We start from the raw sequence: 20,426 nt of genomic DNA on the forward strand, positions 1-20,426 counted from the left end.
ACTGAGATCAGCAGGTCTGGCACCAGCAGCCACGTTCAAGTCACATGAATCGCCTTTCTTCACCATTCTGATGCTGAGTTTGAACTTCAGCAGGTCATCTATTCCGAGTCTACATTCCTAAATGCATTGAGTTTCTGCTGTGTGATTTTGCTGATTAGATATTTGATTTAATGAGCAGCTGAACATGTGATTCTAATAAAGTGGCCAGTGAATAGAGGAAAATATCTTAAAGTATAATAAAAGAGAAAGTCAGCTTGTCAGTTTCCTTTTTTAGGCATTAAGCACCTAGGGATAGTTGCAAGTCAAAAGTCAAAACTCCCTTTTAACATGAAGAGCTTGGAGTGCGGTCACCACGGTTCTGGTGACGAGAAAGAAAGGGGACACAACACTTGAGCCAGAGATACCTGCAGAAAGATCTAAAGAGAGCACGGACAAAGAGGAGGAAGTATAAAATATGGAAATGACATGCAGTTGTGGCATATAAATGCATGGGGAGTGAAAGAGGAAATTAGAAGAGAGGAGCTCAGTGCATCCTGGGCAATTCTCCAACAGCCTGAGTCTAATTAAAGGATTGTTCAGGGTCACATGAGCTAAAGTTAAAAGCAAAAAGGAAAGTTTAGAGCCCAGTAATAAAAGGAGAGAGGGTGTCTGTTTCCTGAGCCCAAACTCACGAGGAGCGCGTCCTGATCGCTGAAGGCTCTGCCTCCCATTTTACTTTTGGAAACTCACAAGTCAGCCAGACTCTGAGGACAAAGTGCTGTATTGTGATAATATGGTACTATGAGGTCTTTAAGATATGATGGGACTGATCATTTAAAACTTTGTTAGAGGAGGGATTTTAAATTAAATTCTGGATATAACAGAGATCCAATGAAGAGACGGTAATATGAGAGAACTATGACCTCTGCGGCATTTTGCACAAGCTGAAAGCTTTTCAGGGAGCAATCAGAACATGCTGTAAGGATTTTCTTAACTGTGACAATATTGCATTGTTGAAAGAAGGCAAGCCTGGAGATATAGTTGTGGTCAGAAGATTACATACACTAATTGTGGGCATGAATGTCATGGTAATTTTGGACTTTTAAGGATTTTATTTAACTGCTGTGTTTCAATTGTAGAATGATTATACAGCATACATCTAATGACTTTAAAAAACAAGCATTATTTTGGAAATAATTAAAAGTTTAATTTCTGGTACATATATCACAATATCATAAGTGTGATTATATCTGAGTGAATTTATTTGCATTTGTAGAGAAGTCTATAATTTTAAACATCTGCACATGATCACTGACACAGATTACTTTATGAGTAATCGGATAAAATGTCTCAGAGAGGAACTTGAAGTAAAGGGAAGGGGGATGACATACAACATCAAATAGAAGTATAACTTTGTGTTTTCCAATATTGCTGTTAGTCATGGAGGGAATTGGTTTTAACCAAGTTTAATCCTGGGTTGGTTAATGATGTTCTGAGCTTGAGAATCTTGATTTTAACCCTTTTATCAGATTTGAACAGCTTGACACTGAGACATGATGACGTTTGTATGACTGTTTGTGAACAGCTAAAATTGCATATTTGCACACCCCACAGGAACATATCTGGTTATCTAGCTGTAGAACTGGAAGGAGACTAGAGAGAGTTGTTGATTGGGCACGACAGGAGGATTATGTAGTGATCGCTTCCAGCTGCCATTGCTGTCAGCTGATGTAAGTCTTTCAGATCTTAGCTCATAGAAGTCAGATAAAAAAGCACTTTCTTTATGCACCATTACTTCAGTAATGTCAGTTTCTGATCCTGAAGCTGGTAGACACATCTGCAATTTATAAAAATTTAAGTATACTTAGTGTCCGTTAAAGAAAATAGCCCAGCTATACTGTAGGTGACGAGGGATATGTTGCCTTCAGTGCATTATTAGAAGTACAGTACATTAAATCCTTGAAGGTCTTAAGCTGCAGTCTTTGCATTCTTTGAGAGGCTGAACTGAGAAAACACTGAGTCATGTCTGAAGCACTGCAAGTGTCCCTGCCAAATAGAAAAGTGGCACAATTTACACGGCCCTGCTTTAATGAAATCAGAAGCTTTGTCACATGTTCTTTCAATTTTGGTTGCATGAATGACTGAGGGCATGTGTGTAAGCAATAATAATATTGCACATATGCTTTCCATGAAACATACTTTCAGACTATATCTATGACATCTTGTTCCACAGAGCCTATAAGAGGGGAAGTAAATAGAGAACATTTTTTCGTTGAGAGACTGCAGTTGAGAATGTTATTTTAATTTTCTGGGGACATTTGTAATTACATTCTCTCTCTCTTCCACTCACTCTTTACGTCAAACATACTCAACACGAAAACACTCTCCATTACTCGTGCTGCATAAAAGTGTGCACATGCCTGGTAAGATTCTGCATGGTTTAATAGTTTGCAATCTGCTTGTGGGGGGCACAGGAGCATTAAAGATGTCAATTTAATTTTTGCAAAAGTGATCGAAGCAGAAAAAAAACTATCGAAACAACAAGGTTAGATACAAATATATCTGTAAAATGAATTATGATTGCCAGCAGGTAATATTGCGGTGCATAAAAATACGTTTTTCATTTGATGCCTTTATTAGGTTTGAATGGATATGATAGTAAACAGAAAGCATGGAGTGAGAGCTACAATATAAGGTTAATGTAATAAGGTTATTGAGTAAATCCAAATAGACTCTGAAGTAAATGGTTGACATTTTAACATCTCAAGTTATGGAGTGTCCCCATGGCAGACATAGGGGGGTAAAAAAAGAAAGAAAAAAACTAATAAAACAGCAGAAATGACTTGAAAAGTAGTTCCTTGAGCTTGACTCGCTACCTCAGTGTCCCCTGGATGTCCTTTGCTTTTTTAGCAAGGGAAATTTGTATTTGTATTATCCTACAATCAAGAAGAACAAAATGAAAGAGGAAGACCTCCGACTCTAGGGACCATTTCTTATCCTACTGAAGTAACTGATCAACATGGTGATTGAGCTGTAGATATGTGCAAATGGTTGGCTGATATCACACAGGACTGTCATCTCAAAATGCTTGAACCCAGGTAATAAATGGGATAAATGTTGTCAATCTAAGTTCCTACCCTCACGTGTGGTCACAAACTCCGTTTAGGGACTGAAAGAACGAGGTTGTGGATACAGGCGTCAGAAATGAGTGGCTGGGTTCTCTCTTAGAGATAAGGTCAGGAGCTCAGCCATTCAGGAGGGACTCAGGAGTAGAGGTGCTACTCCTCCACAATGAAAAGAGTCATTTGAGGTGGCAAGATGTCATACCAAGAGGAGGCCCCGGGGGAGACCCAGGACATGCTGGAGAGATTATATCTTTCAGCTGGCTTAGGAATGCCTTGCTGTCCCCACGGATAAGCTGGAGGAAGTGGATAGTAAGGGAAGGTCTTGGGATCTCTGCTTAGAGTGGCGTCCCAGAAACCCTGAAAAGGGAGTGATGGAGGGATGGATAAAGGGATGGCAGGCAACTAGTAATGCTAGTCTGTGGAGCCTGTGTGCACTGTGTGGAAGTCGTTTCTTGACAATGTTTTCATCAAATAAATTGCAATAATCCAAACAGCGTTTGTGTTTCTTGTTTTGTAATAGAGAGCTGAAATTTCTACTTTTATGTAAAACCATCATTTTTGCCATCATGATGCACAGCGTCAGTTTCGACTCAGGAGATAATGTTGATATTTGAATCATTTTTGCTGGAAAGTAATTTGTAAGTGGTGTCTACAAAACAGTTTATTTACAGAAGAGGCCTGAAAAATGTTTTTAATCAACTTGTTAAGAATCAGTAGGTGACATTTGGTGTAATATCTCTATAAGACAAAGCCTTTGTCAGTATCTTTATTACAGCACACTTCACAAGGGCAGCAAAATGAAACATGCAAGTCATTGAAATCAACATGACTCGGCCACATAACTTGTATGACTACTTGGGAAAAGAATTTGAAAGGATTTTGTTTTTGCATCCTCTCCTAAATAATATTCTTTGATTTTTAAGTGGTCATAGTTTCTGTGTTTGTTTTCTGTGCAACTTGTTCACTGTGATTTTAATTGTGGCCATAAATGATGCCGAGGAGAGCGGAGAGAGTGAACCAAAACAATAAAGTTGTGAAGCACAGTTGGATGAACCAAAGCAATTAGTGAGGAGAGTATAAAAATCCATGCTATTGGGGGGAAAGTCAGTGTTGGGTGCAAGCTACATTACAAGTGTTGTTGTGGATTAAGTGTATAACATCCGACACATTTGGGCATTAGCACATCCAAATCAATCCTTCAAAAACATGTAAACATGTCCAAATTGTCTTCTGTGGAAGATTTACTGTGCTGTAATTATCAACTCTCATACCAGGTAAATGAGTCACTAATAACCGTAGCTGCTACAGCTACCCATTTGTTTAATCACCTCATTGCTGGTGATTTACTGTCAGTGGTTTTTAATAAAACCTAAGAAGAAGGCTGAATCACATTGTTGTGTTGTGGTTTGTTTCCTGTGGGATTTTATTATCAATTAAAATCTGTGATAATCAGGAAAACATAAAGTGGCAGCTGGACTATTGTCAGTCAGTCTTTTTAGCAGTTGAGCTGACATCCACTGCCCTTTAATCTCCATCGGTTTCTGTTTTCTCAAAAACATAGCTGGCTCTTTCCATCTTATATTTCTCCACAGTTTCCATGCCCATTCATTCCATAAGCCTCATCATGTTCTTTTATTCCCTCTCTTTTCTTCCTACTTTCATTACTCCACAAGCCACTGGCTCCTATAAACACTTTCTCTTGCAGTAGAGGTGACTTACAGTGATGAAAACCTCAGCAACAGAGAGGAATGCCTGGAGCACAACTGCCCCTTATTCTCCTCTGCACTCTTTCTTCATCTCTGCTCGGTAAGATGCTGTGATCTCACATCGGCCACCGCTCCAGCATCTTTCATACTTCCCATCTGTTTACTATGCAAAGATTATTATCTGTATATTTATGCTGTGTTCCTTTCATTCCTGTGTTTTTCCACTTCTTTCACTGACTAATAAGGTATAATACAGTCAGACCTGAAATAGCCACATTACATAAGTGATCTTTTTTTGAAAAAATATGGGCTGCTTGATAAACAAAAGTGACTGACTCTGACTTGGCTGCTTTCTTGGCGTGCGGTGCCAAGCTGGGATAACATTAGCTGAAATTGCTACATCAAACACTTTGGTAGAGATGACTAAGTGATAAGCCCTACCAAATAACCAGCCACAGATGATGTTTTTCTGGCTACATAATATACGGTGGAAATATAATTCCACACCAAGTGACCTGGAGAGAAATATATTGAATGGGAGAATGATTTTCCGTTTTCTGTGGAGCACCACGGCTCTCTTTTGTGAATGCACCCTGGAGCTCTTTTCAGAAAACACACAGAGTGAGACAGAAAACATAAATTTAAGGTCTGAGGCTCATCTGTATTCTACCCATGCCTCCCCGCAGTCATTTTTAACACACGATGCTTGGATAGGCACAATGTCACTCTTGCTTTAATTCCCATTAAATTAATGTTTTTGTCTTTCTCTGAAAACAAAATTGCAAAGAGAAGCATAGACACTGGGAAGACAAAAGCAATTACTGTAGAATAATGAAACAAATAAAAAAAAGATGCAGGAGTGAGATATTTATAATACAATCTCTGACCTTAAAGAAAAAAAAAAACTTTGGTATTTTCAGTCATTGGACCAACATAATTAATTGGGACAAAAATAATGAAATTATCCCACAAAGCAGTTGCCCATGTCAAAGTAAAAATGGTTTGTTTGCTACTGACCAGCTCAGAAATTGCACAAATTAGCCACTTGACACAGATCTCCATTGGGGAAGCTTCCTGGCTGACCTAATAATAGACACATGTTGGTTTCTTTACATATCTGAACAGTCTGTGTGGTTGTCCTGGACGAATATGGTCCGCTAGTTTACGCATGTCAGGAATGAGATGACAAGAAAAGCCGTTTTATTTATCAGGTGAATGGCTGAGTGCTTGGTCTTGTCTGTCCTTGCTATTTCCTCTAGCTTGGGAAAAAAAACAAATCTCAAAGCTGCGTATTTCTTAGTTACAAAGCTGGGTTTACGTCTATTCATGTCAGAAAAAAAGAGACTTTTAGTTTAATGGAGACAGTTGTGCTGCAGGATAAAATTGTGGCTCTTTAGCAGTTGAAGGTTTTAGCAATTTAATATTCTCAACCTTGAAATTATTTATAAAGCACATTTAAAAACAACACACATTGAAAAAAGTGCTGTTCAACAGACAGAATGGATAAAAACAAGAGAACAGATGAGAATTAAGTAAAAATAATAAAGTGCCAGTAGGTGCTAAACATATACAGTTGTGGCAAACAAATGTACAGGACCAAAATTAGAAAGACTCTGAATAAAAATACATTTTAAGTCTAGTTTTAAAAACTCAGTGGAAAATGGGCAGGTTTGAATGTGAGGGGAATGCTGAGAACCCACAGTCTCCTCTGAGTTTAAATCTAGATTGGATGCTTCTGACTGTGGTCCAATCAGCTGACCAGAGGGACCTGGAAGTAGAGTATAAGATGTTGGGCATGTAAAATGGAGCTGGACCATGGAGAGGACTTCATAGACAAACAGGAGGTGATCTAGGTGGCTAATGAGCCAGAGTCTCATCTCTACAAAGTTTAAAGACATTCAGTTGTTATCATGCTTTTGTTAACAAAGGCACCTTTGTGTCTCTATTTCTGTGTCTATTTGTACTTTCACGCCTGTGAAAATTGTTTATCTGTATGTGTGTGTGTATCTATGTGCATGCAGCCTGCAGATGTGTGCATATGAGCATGCTTGTCTGACAGGATATGAAGCAAGGAAGGCTGTGCGATCGCACATGGAGAACAGATAATCACACTCAGACACCACTGTCGCAGCCTGGAGCCCCACGGGGGGGAAGGAGAGGGGGTAAAAGGAAGAGCGAGCAGGAGCGAGAACGAAGATATGAAATAGGAAGGAAGAAACCCAAGCAGTACACCACACCTGTCACTCAGCTCCACATAGATTTCAACTGCTTAGAAATGTTAATCGGGTGTTGCCATAAATGTTTATGTGGCACGTAGCCTTTATTTCCTGCCGCTTAACATTCCAAGAAACTAAGAGCTTAACAGTGTATGACAAAAATAGAGTACAGTATATTCATTTTTGTGAAGATTTTTTCTCCACAATAAAGTTAGTTTTTGTTGCTGTTACCCTGAGCATCATTGTAAGACTGTATGCATGTTTTAACAGTTAACAAGGAAATGGAAACATTCGTCTGGATAGCGTCACATGGCTGCTGTCCGCTCCAAATCTGCACAGCTCTCAGGGTCCGAATTTGCATAAATAACATGAAAGCATGTATCGTTTCTGCTTTGTATCAATGGCTCAGGCTGCTGATGGTTTAATAGTGTGGGATATTTTCTTGGCACACTTTGGGCCCTTTAGTACCAACTGAGCATTGTTTAAACAGCACAGCCTACCTGGGTATTGTTGCTGACCACATTCATCTCTTTATGACCACCGTGCCATCTTTTGACGGCTGCTTCAAGCAGGATAATGCACCAAGTCACATGATGGTGAGTTCACTGTACTAAAATGGCCTCCACAGTCACCAGATCGGAATCCAGTGGGGAATTTTTGGGATATGGTAGAACAGAAGGGTCACATCATGGATATGCAGCTGACAAATCTGCAGTTACTGTATGATGCTGTTGTGTCAGTTTCAACTAAAATCTCTGAGGAATGTTTCCAGCACTTTATTGAATCCATACCATGAAAAATTAAGGCAGTTCTGAATGTAAAGGGAGTCCAACCCTGTACTAGAAAGTCCACTGTGGTGATGAACAGAGGCAGAAAGTGTCATTGATCAAATACTTATGGATCCAGTGTATATGCACATGCCTAAAGTACACATAGTACTTAGATTTATCCCACTAGTCGTGGACTTGTTTACTGGTCTTCAACGCTGCTCATTATCAGTATATTTCGATATATTTCTGGGTATATTTGTAAACGTTTTTTCCTTTGGATTTGGCAGAATAATACAAATGCAAATTCTAAACAGAATAATAAGTAGATTATATTCAAAGTCTCCTACGCTTGGGTTTTGTTGTGAGTACTAAGTAGCTTCTACTTCCTCACTTCTGTGTGCTGTAGATTTCTGCATTAGCGTGTGTTGCTGTACAGCAGAAATGTCATGTAGATTGGGAGCAGCTGGGGTTGTTAGGGACAGACTGTGAGTGCATTTGTTGGTTGCAGTCAGTGTATATAAACTGCACAGTCGTATGGGATGTGAGCGTGTGTATGCTGATGTGTTTGGTCAGCAGGTTTGTCGTGCAGCAGGACTGGTGGGGTCCCCTCGAGTATTTTCTCAGTAGGGCAACAAAGCAGACCCTGATGCCAGCGGCTCTGAACAGATGGCTGAGTTTGTTAGCATGCCTATACTGTGCCAGAGGTCAGAGGGGGTTGTTCACCCAGTTACGAGACAGCATTCATCCAAATAAACACATAGTGAGGACTTACAAAGTTACGCATGATTTATTTGCCTCATGTATATAAATGTCTCTCTCAGCAGCTTAAATTTCGCCACAGAAAAAATGTTGAAATGCTCTGGATCTGTTAAGGGCAGAAACATCGTGTGACCTTAGGGGTCTATTAACAATGTAGGCTGAGAGAAGGAAAGATATTAAAAGCTTTATCTACCAGGAGGAAAATCCTAAAATGTTTTCTGAAAGCAGTTCATAGCCAGCAGAGGTTATGGAGTAACTGGAGTGATATGATCCTCTTTTTTCAAATCTTGGGTAGAATTTGAGCAGCTGCATCATGAATAAGTTGAAATCTGTATCTTGTGAGGCACACAACCAAGTCCAGTGATAACAAATAAATGCCACCAAGCAGCAGCACAGCTTCTCTGGATGGTATTCTTTATTTAAGAGCTTTTTCTTTTTTCAGAAAAAATACCCTTCCATCAAGCTTTTCAATTTACATTTTCATATTTTATATTCACTTGAACGAGAGCTTGAAATCTGTTGTGAAGTGAGCTGCTGTGCTGGTGGTTTGTCAATCATTTTTCCTGGTACAACTGATGCTGTCAAACAGATTTTCATATTAGTGGGTTGAACAACTATGCGAAGGGTCACACACTGAATCAACAGAGAATTATCCCTTTCCCTTCAAATGTCTGACATTTTTATTTGAAACAGAAAGAAAAAAAACTAAAAGGAGCATGTATCATTTTTATTCATTTTCAAATAATTACACTCCTGAAAAGTCAAGGGAAGATTCGACCATCGCAGTAGAACATAAAGTCATTTAAACTTAAGAAGATTGACCCAGATCACCGAAGGATGAATCTGTTTCTGCTGCTCTGGTGCAAATGAAAGTGATAACAGGGAGAAGCAGATAGGCGGCCACGAAGGGAAGGATTTTATAGGTTTTGGGCTACAGGTGTTTTTTTCTGCTAGTGTTCTTGTAGCTACTGGTAGTATGAGATGGTACATGCAGTTCATTCAGGTCGCACAGGTACTCTAGCTTTTCCAGGATGGCACATTCATACGTGCCATTGCAAGAGGTTCAGCTGTGTCTCCCAGCACAGTTTCAAGAGTGTCGAAGAGATATTACATGAGATGAGCTGGACAAGGCCGTAGAAGGGCACCAGCAAGCACCTGCTTTGTGTGAGGGGAAACAGGAGGAGCACTGACGGAGGCCTACAACATGATAAATGGTTAAAGGACTGGTTCTCATATAGCCCTTTCTACTTGGAGTACTCAAAGCGCTTTAGACAACTTGCCTCATTCACCCATCTAACATTCACACACATTCATACTACAATGGATGCATCACATGGGGTCACCCAATGATATTTGGCATGCAGACTGGAGCAGACAGGGATTAAACCACCAACCTTCCAGTTAGTGGGTGACCTGCTCTACCACCTGAGCTACAGCCCCCCCAACATGACCTCCAGTCGGCTATTCATGTCCATCTTCCTGACTAAGCAGCTAGAATGAGTTTAGTCAGACTGCTCTCACAGCCATGTGTCATGCAGCTCGATTGGCATTCGCTAGAGAACACCAGACCTGGCAGGTGTGCAACATGTAACCCATTCTCTTCACAGGTTAGAGGAGGTTCACACTGAGAATATGTGACAGAGATGTGAAAGAGTCTGGAGATGCTGTGGCGAACGTTATACTGCTTGCAACATTCACCCTAAAAATTCTATGCAGTCATAATATGTCAGTGTAGGTTTTATGTTGAAAATGCACTTGCAAGTTTAAGTTAAATGTTTGTTTTTTAATGCACTCTTTGTGGATTATTCTCCCACACCTGTTTAGTACAACCTGCTCATAATAAATTGCAAGTTTAACCAGCTTTGCTCTGTATCACACATTTTGTCTTGCTGCTTGAGTCTATAGTGTATCTTGTTAAATCAAAGATGTAAAGGCAAAAATGCTTCTGTTTTCTGTTCGCGTCTTTGCAGGAACACAGATAATTCACCATGATACTGGAACTCTAATGAATTGAATCACACTCCAACAGACAGGAAACTTTGAGTGCGTTTTGCCATTTTCATAGACCCTGGGGAAGCTATAACTCTGTTGTCTGGAAGTTAGTCTCATCCTGCTGCTTTTGTTTTCCTTCCATCTGCTAAATCCAAGGTGATAAATGAGACAAAAAGAAGCCACCATTTTATAGACAATGACATTTTAAATCATAGTTACACTGACAGAATGACACACAAGGGGCATCCTGACAGAGATCAATATGTCAGTATTTCAACCTTTCACTTTCAGCTCTTGGAGATTTTTTCTGTAGAGCTGTTCTCATCTTCGCAACCCTGTTCCTTAGGTCAATTTTCCTTTCCGTCTCTCATAGATAACTTATGAAATATCTCAGTATGACAACAGATGCATTGACGCTCTCTGTTCGTCTGCTGTTAGTGTGTGCCTGCCTGGGCTTAGAGCCACTGGAAATGGCCACGATGCCACTGAACTAGGGCACTGTCAACTTCCCACTGGGTGCTTTCTAGGTTAGATCAATATGTGCTTCATAAAGCACATATTGACCGGGAGGACTCAGACCTCTGAGAGAAGAAACACAAGAAAATGAAAAAGAAACGCAGATTGTAAGAATCCCCCCACCCCCTGCAGCAAAATATTCTGCTGTAGATGGAAGAAAATGGTTTAGCTTTAGCCACAGGAAGGCAAGTTTATACCACTGAGCTGCACCAATAGAAACATGATTTTGCCAGTTTGCACCCATATCAGACAAATGCCTCACTTAATGTTGAAGCCAGGAGGAGCGCAGCATGTGTGCTGTTTTCACAAATGATGAGGTGAGGAGTGAAGCTCTGCTCTTTCCTTTGTCTTTCTCTTTACAACCTGCTGAATGCAGCTGTTTGCTGCTCATTGGCAGCCAGTTCATTTTTCATGTTTCAGATGTAGATTTTATTTACACTGGCATTTTTTTTGGATGCAACGTCATTGTCCTATCTAGTTTAATCAGTAAATGATATGAGAGAATCAAGATCCACTGGCATTATTCTTTTTAAGACATCAAAAATCTAAACTGCTTTGGATGTCACTGCAACATTTCCTTTTCTCCAAGCCAAATTAATCTTATGTCACTCATTCAGCCACAGTGATATTATTCTGCGAACATGTAATGAAACCTATTTCAGCTTTCCGCTTTTTGGTACTGCTCCAATTTCTCTAGGTTTCACTCAAGATTTTCATTTCTCGCACACTGTTCCAAGAGATTCTGTTAGTGTGTCTATGGTCAGATTTTTCGAGTGGTTTCACCTTAAAATGTCTTCAGGTTTTATTTGCTGAAAGTGAGTGTAGAACATTTTGTGAGTCATTACTCTTAAAGTTTTTCCATCATTTCTCTCAAGGGAACCAAAAAAAGTTTAAACCAGAAGATTTCTGGTCTGCATCTATCAGGCATAATTGTTATGGTTTGTGGGGTTTTGGGTTATTTTGAGTTTTCTGGCTGTTTCTGAGAATTTTTAGTTTGCTTTTCATTTTTACCTTAGAGCCTTAGTTTTGATTTGATTTGTCTCTTGTATCTTCTCTTTACTTTTACTTTTCTTGTCTCATTGTCCCTGATTAGTTGTTGCTGGTTCTTGTATCCCAGGTATTTCCACTCCCCCAATTAGTCCTTTTTGTGTTCATAGCATCAGTTTTCCTGGTGTCTGGCTCTCTGGTAATATCCCCTCCTGCGTCTTTGTGGTTGTATTTGTTGAGAATTTAAAATCTATGTTCTGGACTTTTTTGTACTATTTGTGATTACTTATGATAAAATAAAAGGTTTGTTTTGGTTTATTCATGTCGGTTTGTGAGTCACTCCCTTGCCATAGGGGTACCTCCAAATGTTTGACCTGGCAGAGTTTTATGCTGGATCCCCTTCTTGACACAGCCTCAATTTGTGTCTCCGTCCGGACCTGAACCAGCTTTCACACTAATATGTTAAATACAAGTAATGCCATTAATTAAATGGTGTTCATAGTTTTATTAAGACACATGCATGTCTTAAAAACAAAATGGCCGGTTTTTCAAAGCTTAAAATGATGGATTTAAATAAAGACAAAAGCTGTTGAGAATTGTAGCTTTATGTGCTTGTTTGACATGTTGGTGCATATATTGATGGACAGAAACAGAAAAGTCAACAGTTAATTCTTATTTTGGTCATTCTGTGGGGACAATAAAGTAAGAAAGTTCTCGGTTTGAATCCAGACTGTTCTTCACCCTTCACCTGTTGTTATATCAGTGGCCTCATGTTTGACACATTAATGAATAATCAACAAGTAGATACAGCCATCTTCTTGTCAAGCAGTTGAGGTTTCGTATTTGCTGTCAGTTTCCACAACATGTTGCTCTTCAGCAGTGTTTGCACGCGAAAATACTTCAAGGTTTTTGGAAGAACTTTTCTACCCTACTTTCCTATTTCAGTAAAGAAAAAAAAAAACTTACTCCATTGATTTCCTGTTACTTTGTGACTAAAATAGTGCAGTATGCTGAGTCCCCTGTGTGTGCTGATCTGTTCTAGACAAGCAGGCAGGCTGTGGGCTGGGAACTGGGTAGAAGGAAGCCGACGGTGCATGAGTCTGTGAGAGCCTCCCATGACAGTCAGTCCCAGACGAGGGGCCCAAATAAACAACGAGCGAGTGAGCGAGCAAAGCACAGAGCTGTGCCTTAAGCCGAGAGAGAGAAATAGAGAGACAGGAGAGAGCTCAGGAATAGGATGACACAGCATGCAGAGGCTTCCGGAGAGGGTAATGAGTTTGGCCAGGTTCCAAAGAAATGCTGCACCTTCAAAAGGGAGGGAGAGATACTGGTGGATATTAAAAAAACAAAACAAGAACAGTCCCCTCATCTTTTTTTCTGCATCTTAGAAGCCAACATCCTATAACACGTGATGCTTTGCTGTAGATGCTGCCACAGAAAAACTACTGCTGTTTGCTGTTTGGTACTGATCTCTGAATCTCATGCTTGTTTTATTTGAGCCTCAGGGCATATTGAACCACTGCACAGTTTGAAGTCGAAATAGAGAGAGATGAAGAGGCTTTAGTAATGTTGACCATATTCACTAATCAATATCCATTTATGCTTTTGTTATTAGTGTGTCTGGCTGAAGTATCTCCTGCCGTGACCCATTCTTTCCTTTTCTCTGTCTCTGTTTGTTCCTTCGTTCTCCCTTGCTGCTACTTCCTGCCCCTATACTTTACTCATCCAATACAGAGGGTCTGTACCAGCTGGGAGGTCCACGCTGTGCCCCTCAGAGCAGCATTGAAGGAGTGGACGATACAGAGGTAGGACCATTACAAAACAGCCTCTGTTCACTAGGAGTACTCATCCCTTTCACAAAATGTTGCCCTTATTTTTTCTCTCCCTTTCACTCCCTTGTTTAACGTGTCCCTTTTTCAACCCCCCTTGCAGAGAAAATGTAAGACCCATGTGCTAATACTTGTGGTGCATGGGGGAAACATCTTGGACACAGCGGGCGGAGATCCCAGCACAAAAGCTGGCGACGTGGCCACGTTGGCCTCGGTGCTCGACAAGGTTACGCGGGCGCATTTCCAAGCTGCTGCCGAACACGTGATGATCAAGCTGGTGCCATGTCCAGCTGTATGTGCTGAAGCCTTCTCTCTGGTGTCCAAGTAAGTGCTGATGCTAAACCACACGCCCTCATTTACTCTTGACATTTTAAAGTGTTGCATATCTGGATAAAATCCAGGTGATTTAGCCACACAGATGACAGATTAATGGAAAAACATAACTGGAGAAGGGCACAGAGGCATGGTGAATAGTTTGATGAATGTGAAAATGGTGTGAATCATGTGCTGTGGCCTTCACACCATCCAGATCTGCCGAAAATTGAAGACCTGGGGAAAAAAATTGTGCCAAAATGTTAGCTGAAGTCAAGTATCAAATGAGGAGATATTTTTGGAAAGAGTGATGTTCGCCCGTGCAGCGAATTTCACATCTGAATGAGAATAAAAGCTGTAGTTCACGCTCTGTGTGACCCAGACCTTGCTAAGGCACTTTTAAGAACTCCTAGGGTTATTCCTTTCAGTGAACCAGAATTTTTCAGTTACCAGTACAATTGCTTGGGGGAAATAAATTATGTGGAAACACAGCCTTTAACACCTTAAATAGAATAATGTGCCTTCTGCTGCTTGGATGGGAGGACAACATGAACTAGTGGCCTCAGGCAGCTCTGATAAACAGCTTAGTGTTTATCTAAAATGATATGAAGTTAAGTAGAATGGATGAACACTGTGGGAAAAGTGACACCAGATTTTATAATCAGCTATTTTGTTGATTCTGTTGCTGTAGACTGTAAATCAATGACCACTCTGTAAAAGTTCCTGTGCTTATCAGTGCATTAGGCATTAGAATGAGTTGGAACACCTTTAAAATTTCCATTTCAAAAGTAAAATTAGTATAAATAGTAGCAGATAAGTCAGTTTATTTAGTTTTGTCTTCTTGCTTCACTCACAAGTCTAGGACAAGAGTTTCCTGAACTCTCCTGAACAGCTGATATTGGGTCACATGTTTAATATCGCTACACACCATTTTAATAGCAACTATATGACATAAAACAAGAAAAAGCAAAATAGTTCCACTTCAATAATTGATTTTCCCCATACTCTAGTGAATAAATGAAAGATGTCAGTGACACACTAAGAAACCAAAGTTCCTCATATCAATGATGAAGAAAGTTAATGCTAATGCTGTTGCATTAACTTTCTTTCTTTCACATGCATAAACATTTGGATGGACTATGAGTGAGACATGAACACTCATGGTCCACTTTCCATATTTAAAAAATGAATGACGGCTAACATGGGTTTCTCTCACAACCTGCCCAACACGGGAGTTAGGTGTGTTGGGAGAGTTAGGAGTCTGTGATTTCACTTGTCAGCTGATGAATAAGTCAATGATTATGAGGCATGACGGTGAGCAGTTTCATGCTGTCACATTGTAATTTGTTACCCGTAGTAAGCTGCATTCCAGCTCGGCTCTTTTGACAAGGAAAACAAAGGGAAAAAGCCAAGTGCTGCATAAGGTAATTGTCCTGTTTCTGTAGCTTTTTATCTGAATTTCTTCCTATTTTGATTGAAAGCTTAAATTACAACAAAGGAGCAATGAATTCTTTATTTTTGAAGAAGGTGCTTGAAGAATGTGCATGTCTGCAGGAATTAATGCCCAGTGGTGCTCAGGTGGTGAAGGTCAGCCACACTGCTGTCTTAATTAGCATGCTCAGGGCATTTCTCAGGCCCCATAAGCATGTGATCACGTGGAAAATGTAACCCCTAACCTTTTTAAATGCTGCTTTTAATTGTTAAAGCTCCCCTTTAATAGTAGAGGCGGCTTCTTAGTGGATAAAATTAATGCTTAAATGACTTTATACAGTTTCCTCTAAGGCCTGTCCAAGCAATGTGTGCAATGATCTGTTTGGTTAATTAGCTACTGTTACTTTGCATTCAGGTTTCAGTTTCAAGGGGACGGGGTTAATTGTAGACATTGTTATATTAACATGGTAATGAACAGACGTTAGCAGGTGACTCTTTCTTTATGATATATTAAACATCCCCATAAACACTCACAGCTCTTATTCCTTGCAATAGAAATTGATGGAAAGCTGCTGGATGGTGTTTATGAGATATAAGCAGCAAAAGCATGTCTTTCTCTTTCCTTAGTCTGAACTGCTGTCTTTTCAGACGGCTGCTTAAGCGTAACTAATAATTTCATTTTACATTTAATGTCACATGTCCCAGTGGTCAACAGTTTTGCCTCTGACAGCGTCACTTGGTTTTCACGGCTCCCCAATTATATGCCGAGGATATTTTTTGTTTGAATTGTCACTAATCACCGTGGCTGAAAGAATGTGTTTAGCAGTCAAGTCGAGGCTTCTGTTTTGGCGTTGTGATTGATGCTAGCTGGAGAGAGGTACAGACTGGAAGCAAGACAAGTGTAAAGAGATTTGAATTGTGTAGCTGCTCAGCAGCTTGACGTCTGCTTTGCTTTCACCACATCCAGAGATAAAATATTCATGACAACAGTTTCCCATTGCAGTTGAGCGGAACTGAGTTATATGGCTGCGTGTCTCGATTGTCTTTAATTGAAAGCGTGTGGACACACAGGCACGCATGAAATCTTGCTTGAAAAACTATTCTTATTGCAACAGTATGTCAAAGAGAACCAAAGCTGTTTTGCTGGGAGATAAATAAATGATTAAATAAAATTAAGAGATGGAAAAAATGTATAACTAAAGAAACAGTTTATGCACACATACCAATGTATTTAAGATTATTGATGTGTTATACATTTATGTCATGGGGTTGCTTCTGTTAAAAAGCAGTTTGAACCTTGGTTTTTAACACTCTTATGCTGCCCTTCTTTCTGTGAATCTTTTCTGCCTCTTTATTGTCTCATTTGAATTATCCTAACATGTCTGTAAATCTGCAGGTTACCTCAGTTCTTTCACCTCGGATCGTTTCTGTACTTGAGTCTAATTTGAGATCCTTTTTGACAACTCAGCATTTAATGGTTACACAAGAATTCTTTCCTGCAGGAGGTCTTAGTGATCTTAAACAGCCACTGATGTCATGCTCTGGCTCATGAGACATGACAATAATGTGAGACACAGCTTTAACAAAAACGTTCTAATCTATTGACTAAAGGAAACATAACTTTATATGGTGTGTGAACAGATGGATGAGTGTTTCAATATTATATGTGTAAAACCTAAAATATCCATGCTCAAGCCAGCCAAAATAATAAAAAGGTGTTAAGTGATTGGAGAAAGCAAACAGTGAGACTGTCCAGGTGCTCTCAGTTGCACTAATTAACACCACGTACCAGGAACCTGCAAGACAACACAGAGGGACAAACAGAAGAAAAGCACAGAGGGCAATGACACTGACAGCAGTCTTGCTTTTATTAACATAGATTTTCTTCTCAAATGTAACTTAGGGTATATTCTCATCAGTTTTGATAATTATATTCTCTGTTAAAGGCTTAGTAAAGTTAAGCATGGTAAGGACTTCCTTCAAAATGCATCTGCAAGTATGAGCTTGTTCTCTTTTAGCCTTTCCATGGTTTAAAGTCAAACAAGTGTACAGAAGTTGTAGGCAAATATTCTTCTGATCCATCACACGGTACCATCAGGGAGGATACTTACTGCCCCCAAAGTTTTCTGCAGCACATGAAAACGACCACCAAGAACTTTCTTCAGTGACAAAAAGCACAAGAAGTACTTCAACAAATAACATGATCTCCAGATTGCTGAGAGGGGTATACTGTGAAACAGTTCCACAAAGGTAACTGGGCAGTTCCACATGGGTAGCTGGACTTTCGTTGCATCAACTTGCTAGAGACGATGAGTACCACGTTGGCGATTATCATCATTCTTTGTTAACTCAGGCTTTTTTGATTCAGAGACTGTGCTCACTCACATAATTGTGAGCGTGAGACATATCGTTCGACTTTTCTGCATAAAACGTAAGAATTAAGCGCTTGCTCCATTCAGATGCATCACCTGAAGAACTGGTGATAGGGCTCTCTAAAGATCTAGAAATATAACAGTAAAATCCAATGCTGCTGCTGCAAAATAATACAAGATAGTAATACTACTAAAAAAATCATTAACCTTTTGATTAGATCATTACAAGTGCAGGTGAAATAAATAGTTATTATACTTACTTTCTGCTCGGTGTGCTGCTGTTTTTTTCTAACATGAGAGATTTAGACTGCAGACACACAAACATTAAAGGTTACTCAGTGTGTTCATTTCCAACGTTGTCTCATTGCCTAATGCAGGAGATGTGAAAATCTTTAGTTTGCTGTCAGATCAAAGTAAAATTTATCCTGTTGATCCAACAGCTTGCAAATTACGAAGGAGTATTAGTGCCACATTAAGAAAAATAAATGTTTTGAGAATAAAGTTGAAATTTCAAGATTAAAGTTGTAATTCAGTTTTGAGAAAAAAGTCAAAATGTGGAGATTATAGTTGTTGCTGTACCCTCTGAGTTAGTGAAATCGTACTTCAGAATCGGTTTTAGTAAAAAGGAAGGAAAATATTTCTTTTTTACTACATAAATGCATTGTGGTGATCAGTGCATGGATGTTGAAAAGATGCATGTGTTCAGACAGAAAAATACAAATGCAGAAGGGTGGATTATCACAAAAGGTTGATGAAAGGTTATCAATGGTGACATCCTGGTGCAATACAGAGGATGTATGTCGTATCACAAGGTGGCTGATCAGTTTGTTTCACCAACTCATCTAAACAAGGTTTTGTAAAGGGTATAGGCAGTTTGTTGTGAAACAACAACGGTAATCTTCACATCTCAAAATACATTTTCGACTCAAAATGATCAACAATATTTTTTTTCCCTAATGTGACCCTAATGTTCTGTCGCAGCAAATATTTTTTTAGTTTCTAGTTTGTGTTCTAGCTGCTTTCTAGCAGTATGAAAAAACAGACTCAGCAGCAGATTTAAAAAAACAAAAATAAAAATGTATCCACTTACTGGGTCACCAGCTGAATACATGGAAATTCCAGAGACAATGTAAAACACACAGTATGTGCTGCTGAAACCGAAGCAGAGAATCTATGTCACACTTTATTTACTGCAAATCCTACTGTTAATAAACTAAAAACAGGTTCCAGCCCATTTCAAACTGAAACTCTGAACATCACCTGTTTTGGACTAGGTTATGTATTGAGTTACCATGGTGATCTAGCCAGGTGAAACTCTGGCTTTTAAGCTCTACATAGCTCACTAAGCCAGTAATCTTGTTTTGTAGTACACCCTGCTGCTCGCGCTGTCATGGGGAGAGAAGACACTGAGAAACTACACTTTTTGCGTCAAAGTTCATGTATTTGTATAGTGAGAAAAGATTAGCTTTACAGGTATGGTCTTTATTTGTCAGTAGTAGTACCTTACAGGACTGGATTGGACAAATATTTGAAGTTTGAAGTTGATATGTATTTCTGACCTGCAGTGAAAATATATAAAACTTTATTTTGGGCAGATGGCTCTAGGTCTTTAATATACTCTCACAATATGTGTGGTCAGTAGGGATTAATACATGCCTACAAACATGAAGGCACAGCACTCAGTCAACTGTACTTTTGTCACTTAACAGTGTTTTCTCTAATGATAGTGCTGAACTTGTGGGTGTTTGGAGTCTCATTTATTTGGATGCCAATATAAACATCTTAGGAATAAGCCACACAGAAAGGAATTACTGCAGTGTGGGTAATTTGTTCTCATTCTGGGTAACAGCTTGGCTGAAAATCACACCACGGAGTGGAGGTGGCAAAACCTCTTAGCGCCTCAAAGAGAAACTTTCACATAAACAAACAAACCTTGGACTCTGTTTGATAGTTCCTTGTGTACCATATAAGGTCCCCATAGAGAATAAACATGTTTTTCAGTTTTCTTGTTGCTGTGTGTACAAGAGCTACTGTGTCCCACTAGGCTCAGAGCAGTTATTATTAGCTCCACTGTACTAATGAACATACCTGGGAGTGCTGATGAGGAACAGAGCGTCACAGAAGCACATGCATAATCCATAAACACAGATGGAAAAAAAAACAAAACATCCCACACAGAACGAGTTGGGAAAGCTCTCTGAATGTATATTACAGCACCATAGCACATCCAATTAACAGCAACAACACAAATGCTCCCAAATTGATTTCCTCTGCAGCCTCAATTTAAATAGAAGCATCTCAGCTTTTAAAATCTTCATCTGAGCAGCAGGAGAGTAAAATATAATGTATTCAGTGCCACTGTACACCCATCAGTGTTCAGGCCAAACGAGGGCAGCTGGAAGGATTTTGACTTGTGCGTCTCCACAGAGAAT

The 20,426-nt window shown here is 39.6% G+C and overlaps 1 protein-coding gene across 4 annotated transcripts in view; it reads left to right on the plus strand.

Moving 5' to 3' along the window:
- The window catches only part of pitpnm3 (PITPNM family member 3), a 97,790-nt gene that overhangs the window by 40,986 nt on the left and 36,378 nt on the right, over positions 1–20,426 (plus strand). For all 4 annotated transcript variants that reach the window (XM_039598245.1, XM_039598244.1, XM_039598247.1 and 1 more), the window contains 2 exons: positions 13,785–13,855; positions 13,983–14,203. In XM_039598245.1, coding sequence (XP_039454179.1) covers positions 13,785–13,855; positions 13,983–14,203 — 292 coding nt within the window. The remainder of the gene's footprint in view (positions 1–13,784; positions 13,856–13,982; positions 14,204–20,426) is intronic.

Source organism: Oreochromis aureus, linkage group 14 (genome assembly GCF_013358895.1).
Source record: "Oreochromis aureus strain Israel breed Guangdong linkage group 14, ZZ_aureus, whole genome shotgun sequence".
Lineage (NCBI taxonomy): Eukaryota > Metazoa > Chordata > Actinopteri > Cichliformes > Cichlidae > Oreochromis > Oreochromis aureus.